This window comes from Hippocampus zosterae, chromosome 2 (assembly GCF_025434085.1).
Source record: "Hippocampus zosterae strain Florida chromosome 2, ASM2543408v3, whole genome shotgun sequence".
Taxonomy (NCBI): Eukaryota; Metazoa; Chordata; class Actinopteri; order Syngnathiformes; family Syngnathidae; genus Hippocampus; species Hippocampus zosterae.
In genome coordinates, this window is record NC_067452.1 from 18,049,056 (window position 1) to 18,064,961 (window position 15,906).

The window sequence follows — 15,906 nt, forward strand, 5'->3', positions numbered from 1 at the left end:
CCATTTTCCGAACCGCTTAATCCTCACTAGGGTCGCGGGGGGTGCTGGAGACTATCCCAGCCGTCTACGGGCAATAGGCGGGGTACACCCTGAACCGGTTGCCAGCCAATCGCAGGGCACACAGAGACGAACAACCAAGCGCGCTCACACTCACACCTAGTGACAATTTCATGTGTTCAATTCGCCTGCCATGCATGTTTTTGGAACGTGGGAGGAAACCGGGGTACCCGGAGAAAACCCACGCAGGCCCGGGGAGAACATGCAAACTCCACACAGGGAGGCCAGAGCTGGAATTGAACCCGGTACCTCCGCACTGTGAAGTCGACGTGCTAACCACTGGACTACCGGGTCGCCCGCTGAGAACTACTTCTTGGGAAAGGATTCATGCGAAGGGCTACCAGTTTTGTATGCACGTCTGAAATCAGAAATGTCGTCAAATTACCTTTTCATAATGGTATTATTAGGGTGTGTCCAATCTAATATCCAAATATTTTTATATTTTATATTTAGCTTTTTTAAAAATCCCCCGCGACCCTTATGTGGATAAAGCGGAACAGAAAATGGATGGATGGAAAATACTGCAGTAAAAAAAAATCTGCCAAAAATGTTGTTGTTTATTTGTTTATTTTTGTACACATTGAGACAATAATTCATAAGACAAAGATAATGACGTTCAAAGTAGTCAGAAAATCCACAGATTTTTTTGGATACTATTGGTTTTCAGCAACAGGCTGAAAATAAATCTGTATCGGATAGACTCTCTTATTATGTTCATCATATCATATTATGTTATGATTAGGAATTCATGGTATTCATTTATGCAAATGCATTGATCATGTTAATGTTTTCTCATTGTTATGAAACAGAACAATATATACTTTTATTCAGCATTTTATTTTCATACATATCTGCCAGTGTTCAATTCTGAAAAGGTCAATTTTACAACATTCCTAGGAAATCACAGTTGTTCCATCAATTGTGAGCTATTTTTAGAATAGGCTGGCGGCCTTCTCATGTGGGCCTTGGGGGCTACCTGGTGGTCGCGCCCACCACATTGGTGACGTTGGTGACCCCTGTACTAAAGCATCGCATCAGATTCCTGTATAGTTTCAAAGATTACCGTGATGCACTGTGACACTTTCATCATGTTTTTGTCTTTCAATTTTTGTTCTTTATTTGGGATTTTTTCCTGGCAGAAGCATCTCTCTACATTTACATGTCATGGAAAAATGAAATTAGTATTCTGAGTTTCTTGGCAGTACGAAGGGCAGTCAGCTCCCTTCCTGCGTGCATATGAGCAAGTACAAAAAAAAATGTTTAAAGCCCGAATCAAAACATAATCGAATTCATGTTCGTTTGCTAATGGCACAGTTGCCTGCTCGCCTCGAGTCACAAAAAATATAAATATGTCTCAAATCATCTCATAGGAGTTGAAGCGTCCATGCCTGGATCTTAGCATCTAGTCACATAAAAATAGGTAATGTGTGTGTGCATGTGGATGTGTGTGTGTTTGTGTGTATATACGCATAAATGTATGGTCTCTTAATCTTTTTTTCCCAGAGCTGTATATATACGGTGGATCTCAATAATTTAGACGATTATAGTCAGAAATTGTCTCTGCTTTGGTAATTCCACTAGTTCAATCAAAAATGTATTTGCAGTATCCATTTGATGCACTCACATCTTTGAAATGAAACTGTTTTTCCCATTCAAATCGTTTTTGTTACACTTGTTTACTGGTTAGATTAACTTTGCACACAGTGAAATACAGTATCAATTTCGCCCATTTTATTAGTGATCACAGCTTACAGCTAACAAAAACCCCAAATTCATCATCTCTAAACATTTCAACATTACATCATAACAAATCAAGGTTCTTTTTTGACTTTAAAAAAATGTTGGTCCTGTATTCTAAGAAACATGTTTATTCATAGGCATTTGTAGCTGCTTTTGCATTGTTTACTTCTTTAATGCAGTGTGGCATGGATGCGATGGCTCTGTGACACTGCTGAATTTTGAAGGCAGCCTCGGTTGCTTTGACCACAGGCTTGACGTCATCTGCTCTACATTATTGGCTCAAGTGTCCCTGAGCTAGGCAGGGACCGAACCCTCCTGGTCCATCTAATCAACATCCTCATTAAGCTGGTCAGCAGAAAAAATGCATTAAGTGATCCAAAATTCACTCTAACTCCTGCCACAGTCCTCTCATAGTTTATGAAATTCCTCAAAATTTTTGGAGGGATTTAGCTTGACAATTCTCAAGGCTACGGTTGTCCCTGTTTCCATGCCCATCTTTTTGGCCCACAGTTTTTGCTTCCACTCCTTTTTGTAGTGATGTTTGTGCATGTATTTGTGCTTCCTGATCAAAAACTATTGGTTGCTTGCTTTCCTTGAGAGGATTTCAATGGTTATCCTCTGGACAATCGTCAAGTCAGCAGTGATGAACTGAAGCAAACTTATAGAGACCATTTAACGGCTTTGGAGGTCTTTTAAATCATTAGATGCTCAGAGTGTCGCATCAATAGTTAACAAAACTGAACTTTTTTTTAAACAATATTGTAATTATGTGGGATACAGTACTGAATGTCAGACTTTTGTTCGCTCTAAGGCTTAATCATGGCAATTAAAAGTTGCCGATAAGTTTGAACTTTTTGAATTGAACTACTGAAATGAAGGACGTTTTCCACGACATTTAAATGTATCAAAATGCCCAAAACCATCACACACACACACGCAAACACAAACACGCACGCACCCCCCCCCCCCAACACACACACACAGTGTCCATTTAAAGCCACAGGTACAGTATATAACCTATATGAGCAAGCGTTTCAGCTTCCCTTTTCAAACAAGAAGTTCATCATGTCCACATGGTGATGAATAAGACTGCTATTTGCCCTCAAGCTCACTCATTCCGGTTGCTGCTGCTGTCCAAGTCTTTGCACTGCAAGTCACCACCAGCGTAGTTTATGCCAGGGACCTTGGCACCGAAGCGATCCACACACCAGCAGATCCCCCTCCTGCGCCCGCGGGATGGCTTGCACTGTGATTGGAGAGGTGACAGGCTGAAGGTATCATTTGAAGTAAACACACAAAGGAGGAAGAGTACAAGTCCAATGTACCTGTTTGCGCTTGAAGAACCCTTTTTTGTCGCAGTTGGGGATGTACAAAGACAGAGCCAAGACCCGTGATGTGTCCTTCATGCTTTGAATCAGGTGATCCAGACGTCTCCGGCAGGGCCCCTACATAAGGGACGATATGGTTGCTTGCGTTTGCGCTTTGCAGTACAGTTGACATTCCACATCTGAAAAGTCTGCTTCCAAACTCTCTCAAATGTTTGGAAAAGATGAAGCAACTTGAACGTGAAAATGTGTCCTTGAAACTCTGCCTCTGTGGTGCATGAAGGCTATAGTCAAAACTTATTGGGTCCAAACACAAATAAAGCTTAGAGAAGAGTGATGAGTGAGTGCTGATCACGTACAAATTCAGGTTCCAGATTCTCCGGGCCATGCAGAGGGAAGTTCAAGTTGCTGTTGGGTCCCACCCGTGCCAGCTGCTTTTTACGGTCCTTAGCCTGCTTCATCGCCTGGGCCTTCCGACTGCTAATGTGGTCCCGTCCGTAAATGGGCACCTTGGTTTGGGGCATCATGGACTCTGGGACAGGGAGTAAGACATCATCATGAGATTCTCAGACCCAAATACCTACTGTAGGTCAGATGTCACAAATGGGGTTGTCAATCACTGCTTCAGGGCCATTATTAGTCATTGTGGTTTGTATGTGCGAATAAATTACTTTTTGAAACTAATGACTCCGTCCTCGCCTACACCCACACCACGTGTTAAATAGGACAGGCCCATTTGTGCGTTTCTAGCACCCTCTGGTGGTTAGTTTATTAGTGCAGTATAATTAGAATTGTGTACTACGTAGACCATGATGCTTTGTGTCGCTGAGCCAATAGCAGCACTTGATAATAAAATGACCGACCAATCCTATTTCTTTGGCACTGTTGTTATGTACAAAAACACAACATTGTGCTTTTTTTCAACATACCTTTTTTTAAAACAATGTTATATATGTATTTCATTAATTGAGGGTGTTTTACATTTGTCAGTGATTTACATGACAAATAATTTGGGACATCGCACCGACCCTTGTGAAACCAACACACCCTGTCCATACAAGTTGTTTGCCATTCATCCATTTTTACAAGTTAGTTCCTGTTAAGTAACTAAACACCGTCTCTAGTTCTGTAATTCCATGTTGTTGTAATTTTGAGATTAAACAGTTTTTTTGTATCAAATTCTTTCTCTAGGTCAATGAATACTCCATGAGCAGGTTTAGATTTGTCTGTGGCTTTTGTCACTTCTACTATCAAGTTTTTCTGAATCCATATTGGTTACCGGTGAATCAATTATGCTGTTCTAGAAGACATCAAACCTAACAGTGATTTTTTTAGCCTATAAGCCTAAACATGTCTTGTTCCATTAAACAACTGCTGGCCCATTTCCATTGCTATGTCACATATAGTAGCAATTTCTCCATCTCATTGCTACGTGACCCTATACGACTGCTCGCTAAGCTACTAAGCTAACAGGGTAGTGAAACAAGGTCACTGTCATTAGACCCTCCTCCAATACTCCCCCTTCCCCTTCGCCACAAAAGCTCCCACCCTTCCAATGACGATGGTGTAGATCACAGTGACGTCATCCCTCTACATAATGACTTCTTGGAAACGGGTTCCTGCTGACACAGTTATTCACTGTGTCCCTCTGGAGAAAATAAATAAATAAAACGTAGAGGCACGACCCGAATTATGTCTATCAAGTCTTTGCATGCTAATCCTCACCCAATCTGACCTGTACTGATGAATCATGTTGTTGCAAACTTTTGCACGTTGATATTCTTGTATAAATTGTGATGTTTGATTGTACACCTCCACATGGAATGTGCTCAATGTATGCAGGCAAAAGGGTAAAATCATTCCCCGGCTAGCTACTGCAACATGCTGATCATCAGATTATGTTTGTGTGGCCATTTATATTTGTACAGACCACAGCTGATGTCACCTATTTGTATTAGTTGCTACAGATTGTAAAATCTCATGACATGGGGTATACTGGACCCATAGTTGAAGGAGTCAAGATGAATAGACAACAGATACGTGGTCCTCAGAAAGTATGGTCCAAGAGTGTAACATGAGAGCCCAGTTCAAAACCAGGTCAAAATGATATATGCTTTAAATCAAATCTTCCTGTAGTGAGCTCTAAAGGAATAAAGATAATTCACTCAGCCCTTTATTTGCAAGAGCTTTCTGAATGTCGTGGTCTGCTATCTTGTGCCGTCTTAGAGCACTTGGAAGCTACGCGCTAAGCATTAAGCACTCAAGCACAATGTAAAAAAAAAGAGGAAGAAAAAAGAATAATAATAGTCAGTTGAAAAAACTGCTACAAAATGACCAACTATGCATAGAAAAGTGATGCATTACCGGTACTTTGGAGGGTCAGTAGACACCGAGAAATGATTGTTGTTCATTTTGCAAAATCTGTAATGCTGAACTGTGCTCCATCCACATGCTGCTTACTAATGCGGAAGAATTCAATCAACAATGATAGTATGTCACAAAGAGGAATTGGCTGGGTTGGCTATTTTTTACTGCTCAAAATATATTCTCTGAGAAACAACAGCACAAATCTCACTTGTTTATTTTATCTCTGCAGATTGACTTCAATTTTGCGAGCGGTGAACTTCGGTGACTGATTGTAAAGTTAAACATTAGGTCAGCATTTTGACCATCCTATTTGATCATACATTCTCAGACCCACCCAATACATGCAGGCAGTGCATGAAGTAATCAACAGCAGTCAGATGACATAAAATCTAAAATATGACATCATGTTGTTTGAACAAGCAATGAAAGTGTGAAACGTTTGACAGGCCATTTTCTGAGCAAGTTGCAAGCAGCCCCACTTATCCACAGCTGCGAGAGACAAACAAAAGAAGGAACCCGCTCTGATTGGAGGTTGGATTAAATGCCTGCAGGTATATAATATTGTCCATATTACATTAAACACATGGAATCTTGTTGAATCTAACCTTTCCTCATATTTCTGGGCCTCGGGCGAATGTCACACAGCCAAGCAAGCTCATTTATGCCCGGTGAGAAAAAATGGAGACGAGACATTAGCACGGTAGAAACATGAGACATAAAGATAGTGCGTGAAAAAAAAGGGTGTGTCACACCAAGTGGAAAAGAAAGGCAAGAAACTCAAGTAAAGAGTATTACATATGACTTGGCACATTGCAGGGTCACTCAAAGCTCAACATGTACAGTGTTGCTCCCCAGCAGACATAATGACTCCATGTCACATCGCTAAGCCAACTAGAAGCCTTACAAGGTACCACCTGCAATTTTCTCCCTTGGTTCCCTGATCCCCACCCCCACCCCCAAAGGCAATTGGCCCCCCTCTCTCTCTCTCTCTCGCCCCCTCTCTCCCTCTCTTGCGTGTGCGCACACGCACGCACACACGCACACACACACACACACACACACACACGCACACACACACACACACACACACGCACACACACACATGCACACACGCACACACACACAACCTCATGATTTATGGTGTGCAGCTGCACTGCCTTTCAGGGTTAAAATGACAGTTTAATTGACACCCATTGTTGAGTTCACTGGGACAGGGCGTGATGGGTGCGGTGGCGGGTTCGAGCAATGGGATACTTGGAGGGTCTTTTGAATCATATGCTCTGGTAATGACAGATGTTGGGCCATCTTTAAAGGGTGGTTAGAGACTCCGGCTCTCAGCCTCACTGGCTCCAGAAGGTTAACATCTCCAGTCATTATTCTCTACGCCACTGAACAAACAGGCAGCATTTATGAAGAGCGAGCTAACCACCCGAAGACCACAGCATATGCGCTGTGGGAGGAAGTTCACACTGAGCCAATATTAACTGAGCAGACATTCACTTTTCGTCTGAAGATATTATTATGTATTGAAAAAATATATATTTTGTTCATCAGAACAATTAAATGCTCTTACATTAGATGGATGAAGGTACAACAAACCTGTATATCAATCATGTAGGAGACAGGTGTAAAACTAATTTTTGTGGCGGGCCACTTTCGACTTGTCTTCCCTCGGAGAGCCGTTATGGCAGCGCATGATCGCATTATTACGTAAGTAAGGGTAACAAAGTTATTGCAAAATCTCAACGTCATTTATTACACGTGACAATTTGACATTTCTGATTTTTTTTTTGCTTTTTTTTTTGCAAGGGTCATTCAAGTTGACACAGATGATTTTCTTTGGGGGGGCGGAGGGGGGGGGGCACATCAACTGATGTGGCGAGCCGGATCTGGCCCCCGGGCCTTGAGTTTGACACCTGTGATGTAGAATAGAGCTTGTCACTTGTTGCTATTTTCCCCCTAATTGGACTTTTAGTGATGAGATGATCCGAATTATTGCAGTTGGAGCTTTGACGGGCACATGCAGGCCGCGGGCCTACCTTTGCCTTTCGAAGGCTGCAGCAGTTTGTACAACTTCTCGTTTCTGCACACACCCCGGCCGTGCAAGAGGGCGTGCAGAGGCTTCTCCTCGCCGTTTTTGGGAAGGCATCGCAGCCCGCGAGTGCACGGCCCCGTGTACACGCCGCAAGACTGGCCGTCCTCAAGCGCGCACGTCAGGCAGCAGCCGCAGCCGGGCTCCTTCACCACCTGGCAGCCCACCGGCACCGGCGGGCACATGGAGCGGGCCTTTTGGTCACAGGGCTCGCACGGCACGTACGACGCGCCGCAGCTTGTGACGCACAGCAAGGGGAGCGCCAAGAGGGACACGCTCAGCAGCATGGTGCGGGGGATGATTTACCACTGGAGAATCCTATGCGTGCCAAAGACTGGAGTCCGAGCATCAAGCGGATGTTTGCTGCATCCACAGGTGCGCAAAGGTGTCACCGCAGACGACCAGTATCGCAATTGATAACCAAGAGAATCGAGCTCCTAGTTCTTCAACTTTGCGGTGAAAAAAAGAAAGGTTTAATGTGCACGTAAAGATCCAGACGCAGCGCTGATCTCTCTCCCCGTCTTCCTCCTTCTCGTCTTCTTCCGCTTCTGCCTGGCGCCGATCGCGCGCAAAAGCTGTCGTCTCCACGCGAGAAAGACCGCGTCTGTTTGGCCCCGCGTCGCCCTTCTCTGCCTCGGTGCCTGCGTGTGAGCAGAATGTGTAATCTGTGGCTGGCGTTGAGCTGGACTTAAAAAAAATCCCCGAGGCGAAGCCTGAACGATGGGGATGTCAAACAAGGCACGCGGAGGGGGAGGCGCACTTGTCAAGCGTGCAGGCTGTGATGCTGATTCTGCAGGGCGGGCACTGGCATGCCTTCAGATAGGAGACGGCGATGTGACTGAGGCCGACTCAATAGGACCACTACCCCCCACTCATCTGACTCAAGTTTGAAAGGCAACCTAAGCATGTCAACGAGAAAATAAAGAAAAGTCTGAGTAATGTTTGTTTTATTATTTGGGGCGGGGGCGCATCAATCAATTTGTCAACCTCTCTCTCCCTTCTATCTCTCTCTCTCTGTCTCTCTCTCTCTCTCTCTCTCTCTCTCTCTCTCTGTCTCTCTCTGTCTCTCTCTCTCTCTCTCTCTCTCTCTCTCTCTCTCTCTCTCTCTCTCTCTCTCTCTCTCTCTCTCTCTCTCTCCCTCTCGCCAGCAGTGGTTCTTAACCTTGTTAGAGGTACGGAACCCAACCAGTTCATATGCTCATTCAACCTTTATTACTGAAAAATACAAATATGTATAATATTTTTTTACAAATTCAAGACATTAAAAAATGCATTTATTCAAAACAGAAAAAGGTAAACAGAATTAGTACGAATTAGTAGAATTAGAAAGTTTTTTAATTGTGCACAGAATGAACCAGCCAGTGATGGCCAAGCGGGCGAGTCATAATTAATTGACACGTTGAGTCAGGTGTGTCTTATCCTCCAAGGAAGAGGCTCTGTCAAACCCCTGAGACTGATTCACTGAACCCATAGGGTTCGATCAAACCCAGGGTAAGAACCACTGCACTACAGTATATGTGTGTGTGTGCGTGCGAGTGTGCTTATGTGTGTGTGTGTGTGTGTGTTATGTACACATCCAGTTATTTCGAGGGTTACTCTAGTGAAGTATGAGCCTTGGACAGTGGACCAACATTGCACACGTCTCTTGCATGCTCTGGCTCATCGTTAGGAAAACCAGAACAGAAACTGACCTTTAAAAGCTTTTCTTCTTCAGCATAGGTCAAGTCTCAAATTGCCAACACTCTCTCTTCACTTCTCACACACGTCTTTAAACCACAACTGTACTTTTAAGTTAGATGACAAGTGATAAACGTGCAGAGTGGAATTCTTTCAAATGCATGCAGTTCTTTTATTATTATTAATGACTTGTTATATTAGTATCATGATAAAAAATGCATGACTAGCTTCTTATATTGTTCAACTGGTTTATTATACTTCTCTTTGCCACAACTTGCAGCCTTCTATGGTGGTACCACGATGACACTATTTTTCTTACTAATGCTCAATGTGCATGTTTTATGTGATGCCATGCTGCAGCAATAGCCAAATGTTATTGTTTGCCTTCAGAGACATACATTTCTCCCACAACCTTTGGGTTGAATTCCTCTTACCATATCACTTTGGTTTAACGTATGTCATGAAAATTTTTATCGTTTTTAATAGTTTTCTTCTCCTTATCTGGGGCTTTATATCTCCAGTAACTGCATTACATCTGAGCAGCAAAAAAATGTGTAAAATAACTTAACTTAAAAACCATATCAACTTGACACAGGTGCCAAATAACAGCACTGGATGACATACACATACAGCATTCTGTGTTTTTTTCATTTCTGACACAGGAAGACAAGCTTTGCTGCATGAAAAGCTCTTGTCATTTTCTGGTTCAATTTATAGGAAAGCAAAGACCGTAACCATGCAACTAAATGCAAAGCATCTGTGCATGGATCTGAACTGAATTGTATGACTAATATGAATTTTACCTTCCATGAACATCAAGTTTTCTGCCTCAGCAAAAACAGACACACATCCTGGCAAAGGAAGGTACTGAATATGAAACACTTCTCCTAGCCACAACAAGCTCCCTCGCTTGTAATCAGATCGCCACCCTGCACGTTTACGGGGCGTCCACTGTAGCAACATGTAAAAAAGTCAGCAGGCTTGCATGAACAATATGGATAAAAGTCTTGATACACGCCACTAACACCAGTAAATCAACTTGTTTATGCAAGAATGAATGCTTCATTGACTGTAATGCGGAATATCTTGAATCATTTTCGCCTTCCAACTTTATTGGACCAATTTGAGGAAGCCCCAAACTGCACAAAGCAAGGTCCAAAAAGCTGAGGTGAGGACAACTCTAAAAGTATCCAGTGGGCCAACATCAGTGAAGACAAAGGACAACAATCTGCCAATCTTAAAATCCTGAATTATTTTGTTTAACTTCTCCTCTGTGGCAGTAAATTTGTCTGCTTAATCACTGTAACACTGGCCTTTTATTTATTTCTTTTTCCTCTTAGTCTGGCGGTCATCAAGAAGAGGATTTCTCATATTCTCAAACATCCGAGAGGGACAGTGTTCTTTGTAATGAAAGTTAAACAATTTGTTCATACTGCTCTCATCATGGGTTCTCTCCGATTGTTTCGCCCGTTCAGAGGCTCGGCTTTCACATCCTGACCTACTTCACAATGTGCCAAAGGACGCTGCAGCTGTTGTGCTTGTGGAAGAGCTCCTCGAGTTAACCTCAAAAGAAGAATCAGCGGATGAGACCCGGATGCTATTTGACTGTGAACGAGCTTTGATATGAAGTTTGGGATCTGATGCTCTATTTCTTCTACATGTTTCTTTCAAAGATATCCAAAGACAGATCTTGCCCACTTGTGTTAAAGTTAAATGGATGCCTTTTTGCCACGTGGACTTCGGCATCTATCAGAAATCCTGTTCACATGTATGTGGCACACTGTCAGCCCACCACATACCCTATCTTACCACCAGTGTTGCAGAAGCCTTGCCGCATGCGTAATGAGCGCTGAATCAATATGAAATGAAATCCAAGTGTGAAGTGCAGATGGTGCTCGTGCATTTGCTTCCCGCCAAGCATATTAGCATGAAATTCATAGGGAAGCGGAAGAGTGTTGCACCTGCTTAGCATGACTAATGGTGGTTTAAGCAGGCATTTTTGCCCAGATAACTGTCCCGATAAAATCTTAGGCAGAGACAAGTTTTGTGTTTCCAACAACAGCAGTTACTGTGTTTTCTGGGGGGAAAAAATCACAGGGTTTATGATGAGAGAGAAGTGATGATGATGTAGCAGCAAAGCCACAGTTGACATGTAATGGTCTGGCTACTGTGGCAACAAGGCAACTAATTGGCTGCACAATTACACTCTGGGGAGGGGGGGGGGGGGGGGGTCACATAGTGTACTGTATTGGTAACATATTACTTGATTTTATATATAAAACCCCTTATTTCTATTTAAAATTCATTATTGAGGCACACCAAAAGATTAACGTCACAAAAAAATGGCATAATAAAGTATTTTATTGTTTTTAAATGGATTTCAACAGATGCAGTCCTAGCTATTTACTTTCTGCTGTATTTGAGATGAATCCCAAGTCCCACCTGCAACCTTTAGTTTCGAGACCACAGTTTATCACTGTTTTTTTGTTTTATATAAGTATATAGGTGGCATGATGGTCTAGGTGCAGCGTTCGATTCCGGCTCAGGCCTTCCTGTGTTAAGTTTGCAGGTTCTCCCCGTGCTTGTGTGGGTTTTCTCCGGGTACTCTGGTTTCCAAAATGCGCACCGTAGTTTAATTGAACAATCGTAGATTGATTGAACATTTTGAAAAATCTCCCTAAGTGTGATTGTGAGCGTGAATGGTTGATTGTCGATGTGTGCCCTACAATTGGCTGGCAACCAGTTCAGGGTGTACCCCACCTACTCCAGACTATGCTGAAGCCCTCAGTGCGGTAAAGGGAACCGAGGATGAAGAGGGCAAGGCAGAAGAAAAAGCGTCCTGCATCGCAAAGAAATCAGCTGAATGCCTGCGCAAATACACCAAAACCGTTGAGCTCATCCAGGAAACAATCTGGACAAAGTTCGCTGCAGATGACATCAAGGAATGTATTTCCAGTGCACAAGCTAAAATGGTTCAACTGGAGAGCTGCAACATAAATAAATTACATAAAACTGACTTTGAGCTCACCAGAAATTGCCGAATAGCTCGAGAAAAAATGCTGTGACTGGGACGCATTCATCTCATGTGCCAACACAAAGGTGTTGAAAGAGAAGGTTCGAGCTCTGTGGCGCCGGGTTAGAGACTTTGAGAATAGCTGGCAAAATCCAGGAGACGCAGAAAAATCGTCCGACGATGTGGATGATAAGGCCCCACTGGAAAAAGAGTCAGACAAAGCAAAAAACATGCTTGATCATGTCAGCCCCACAGATCCTCCATTGAACAGTCTCAGTCTCAAGCATGAACTTCCTTCAGGCAACACCACCCCAAGTGCTCCTTTTAATCCCAAACCAACAACCATCTCAAATCCAGGTGCCAAAATCCAGACACCTAGTGGACCAGTTGGTAGTAGCATTGGAACAGCATCAAGTGCCTTGAACACACAGCCAATGGACCAGAGTGCTCAAGGCAACCTTGACATGTATCCTGGAGGGAACGGTCCAGAAACCAGTTCCCTCTCGAGAGAGCACGGCTCCCCACATTTTCAGGTGACATGACAGATTACTTCCGGTGGAAGGCTGAGCGGGGAGAACTGGAGCAATTGGGGAACCCTTTTCGGATGGCAAGTATAACAAGATTCCATCTCCTAGGAAGCCTTAGTGAGAAGGTGAAGAAGGACCTGGTCCTGTCCAGCTGCGGGTCCACTGAGGAAATGTTCCGGCGTTTGGACAACAGATACGGGAACAAAGCAAGGATAGTCCAAACAATAGCAAATGAGGTGCAAGGCCTAGCCCCTGTAAAGGGAAATCTCCCTAGAAAAGCGATAGAGCTCATCGAAACGGTGGAATGGGCCTTAAGCAACCTTCTTATCCTGGGTGGAGAGGATGTGATGAAGAAACGACTCGTGGCACAGTCACTTGAGAGTAAGTTACCAAACTTTCTAAAGGAGAAATGGGTAGCTTACAAGAACGAGCCAATGAATAGATTTGCCCAGCAGAACCACTTTGAGTGCCTTCTCCAATTCCTAAAGAGACAGGAGGTCATTCTTGAGGAGCTGGACCAGTTGGAAAAAAGCCTTGTAGAAAAGGCTCCATCTGAGAAACGCCCAATAGAACCAATTGAGAAAGGGGCTAAGAAGGCTTTCTCCAGAGTCACTGCAGGTCAACAAGGTTCTCCGGAAAGGCTGCAAAACGCATGCTCTGCCTGTGGTAATGAAACGCACACTGGAAGGCTTTTTGCATGCCCAACATTCAGGGATATGCACCTGGCAAGAAGAAAGTCTCACCTAAGGACCCATGGGATATGCAATCGATGCTTAACCATTAATCCGAAGAATAGCTTTTGCAACTCAGGGTTCCTTTGCAGTAAAGTGGACTGCTAGCAAGACGAGGCTCACCACTACCTGCTGTGCCCCAGGTTCGCCACCCACCAATTCTGGCCATCTGATTGGTTGACCTTGCTTCAGGTACCAATTACATCACAAACACTGGAGCCAAGCCTTTACGTTTAGGACTATGTGGAGAGGACATCAAATTGATTGTGCATGGAGTTGGCGGGATGAGGAAAACGGTCATGACCAGGAGATATACCCTTCGGTTGAGGGTGGAGACTCCTAAGGGAACAGTGGGAGTGCACAAGATCGTCTGCTATGGCCTGGAATGCATCGCAGAGGTCAGCCAGAAAGCAACACCACACCAGCTTCAAGGCTTCTTCCCTGGGGTTGCTGCTGAGGACTTGGTCTGGCCCACCAAAATCGATCTCCTCATTAGTCACAGGGAAGGTCTCCTGGTCCCACAACCAGTTCAGAGAAACGGGGACCTGATTCTCTGGGATGGCCCACTTGGAAAGACAGTTGGCGAGACGAACCCTGACCTCGTTGAGAGGGTGGATCTAACCTTCCGCCAATCCGACACTCATTTCGCAAGGTCCATGGGAACTGCCTCAAAAGTGTATGAGGAGGTTCTTGTGGACTCAAGTGATCCAAACCCTCTGTCGACAAAGGATGAAAAAGTCATTAGCAACACCACTATAGCTAACAAGGAAGTCAAGAATTGCCTCACCTACATCCTAGCAGACAAACACAGCCAGTCACCCCATTGGGACGCTGCGTATCCCTGGCGAGGAGACCCGGCCTCTCTCCCTGACAATCGCAGAGCTGTGGAGGCAACTTTCAGGAGAACCGAAGCTAGGCTGGAACGAGAGCCCGCCTGGAAAGCAGCGTATAGTGAGCAAATCCACGACATGGTCAGAAGAGGTGCAGCCGTCAAGTTCTCAGAAGAAGAACTGATGTCCTGGAAGGGCCCAAAGTGATACATTAGCCACTTGGTCGCCCCAACCCCTCACTCTGCCTCAACCCCTGTCAGGATAGTGTGGAACAGCAGCCAGGAGTTTCAGGGTTGGAGCCTGAATGACCTTCTCTACAAAAGGTCCGGATGTACTTAATCCAATAAGAGGAGTTCTCTTACGGTTCTGAAGTGGACAACATGCTGCCCTTGGTGATGTACGAAAGATGTACAACTCCGTTTGGCTTAAGGACAAAGAAGTTACATCGATTTCTGTGGAGGGATGGCCCCAGAACGAAATAGAAACGTTTGCAGTCGTCCGAGTGAATATTGGTGATAAGCCAGCAGGCTGTATAGCCCAAGTAGCAATGTGACAGACAGCCAAACTACCACAGTTCTCATCAATGCTCAAAGAACGCAGAGTAATTGAAGAGGACTGTTACGTTGATGACATCCTGACATCAGACAACGAAATCGATTTGCTGCGAAAGATAACTGTTAGTGTTGAGAAGATATTGAAGGCTGAGGGGTTCTCTCTAAAACCCAGGGTCTTCTCTGGCCACTCTGGCCAAAGTGGGAGGGGGGAAGCCCAAGGTAGTCCCCAGTCTGGCTGTCCAAGCACTCCGACAATCCTCATGCTCCCAAATTAGCTGCAAGAGGAGGACAGTAAAGCCCTTGGCGTTGGGTATGAGTCAGACGACCTCCTTATCCTTGCTTCGATCAACTTCTCAAAGAAAAGGGGGAAGATGTGGACTGGGCTCGACTTAAGAGAGGAGGAGGTCAGGAGGAGCACTCCTGAGCCACTGAGCCGACGTTTGCTTCTTCGCCAAATCGCAAGCCTCTATGACCCAATTGGTCTAGTCACCCCTGCTAAACAGAAAGGAGTAATCATTGTATGAGAATTCTTTCAAGAAGCAAGAAAAGATCGTCCTGTGAAAGATACATGGGATGATCCGCTGTCACCAAGGCAGGCAGCTGTTACACTCTTCGAGGAGTATGGAAGGCTCAGCCAAATAAGATTCTACCGAAGCTTCACACTCACTGAAGTCTTAGGCCCCCCAGTTGGAATTACATTTCCTGATGGGAGTGAAGCCTGTGACTTTATCTTCGCTGGGAAACCAAGCCTGGTTAGGTCATCGTGAGGCTGGTGGAGTCTAAGGCCAAGCTTACTCCTCTCGACCAGAAGGGGGATGGAATTAAGGCTGAACTGTACGGTGCAGTAATCGCTACTCGCTTGAAGAAATACTTTGAGAGCACTGCCACATCCCAGTCGATCACTGGGTACACTTAGTAGACAGCCCGACGATCCTCGGTGCAATCCAAAAGGACAGCTATGGATACCAAACCTTCTTCGCAAATCGGATTGGA

General features: G+C 44.5%; 1 protein-coding gene across 1 annotated transcript; it reads right to left on the reverse strand.

Annotated features, from left to right (window-relative positions):
- Positions 1–605: 605 nt before the first annotated feature.
- igfbp5a (insulin-like growth factor binding protein 5a) lies at positions 606–8,501 on the reverse strand. Its single transcript, XM_052057761.1, has 4 exons — positions 7,529–8,501; positions 3,482–3,654; positions 3,123–3,242; positions 606–3,043 (listed from the first exon to the last, which is right to left on the reverse strand). Exons 1-4 carry the CDS (start codon positions 7,866–7,868, stop codon positions 2,906–2,908), a joined length of 771 nt encoding a protein of 256 aa, XP_051913721.1. The 5' UTR covers positions 7,869–8,501; the 3' UTR covers positions 606–2,905.
- Between the last annotated feature and the right edge of the window lie 7,405 nt (positions 8,502–15,906).

Bases quoted from the DNA above. Each gene is read 5' to 3' on its own strand.
- igfbp5a (XM_052057761.1), bottom strand. From the start codon at position 7,868: ATGCTGCTGAGCGTGTCCCTCTTGGCGCTCCCCTTGCTGTGCGTCACA. The intron at 3,655-7,528 runs GTAGGCCCGCGG...TCCCTGTCCCAG, and splicing joins GCAGCCTTCGAAAGGCAAAG to AGTCCATGATGCCCCAAACC. The intron at 3,243-3,481 runs GTACGTGATCAG...TCCCTTATGTAG, and splicing joins AGAATCTGGAACCTGAATTT to GGGCCCTGCCGGAGACGTCT.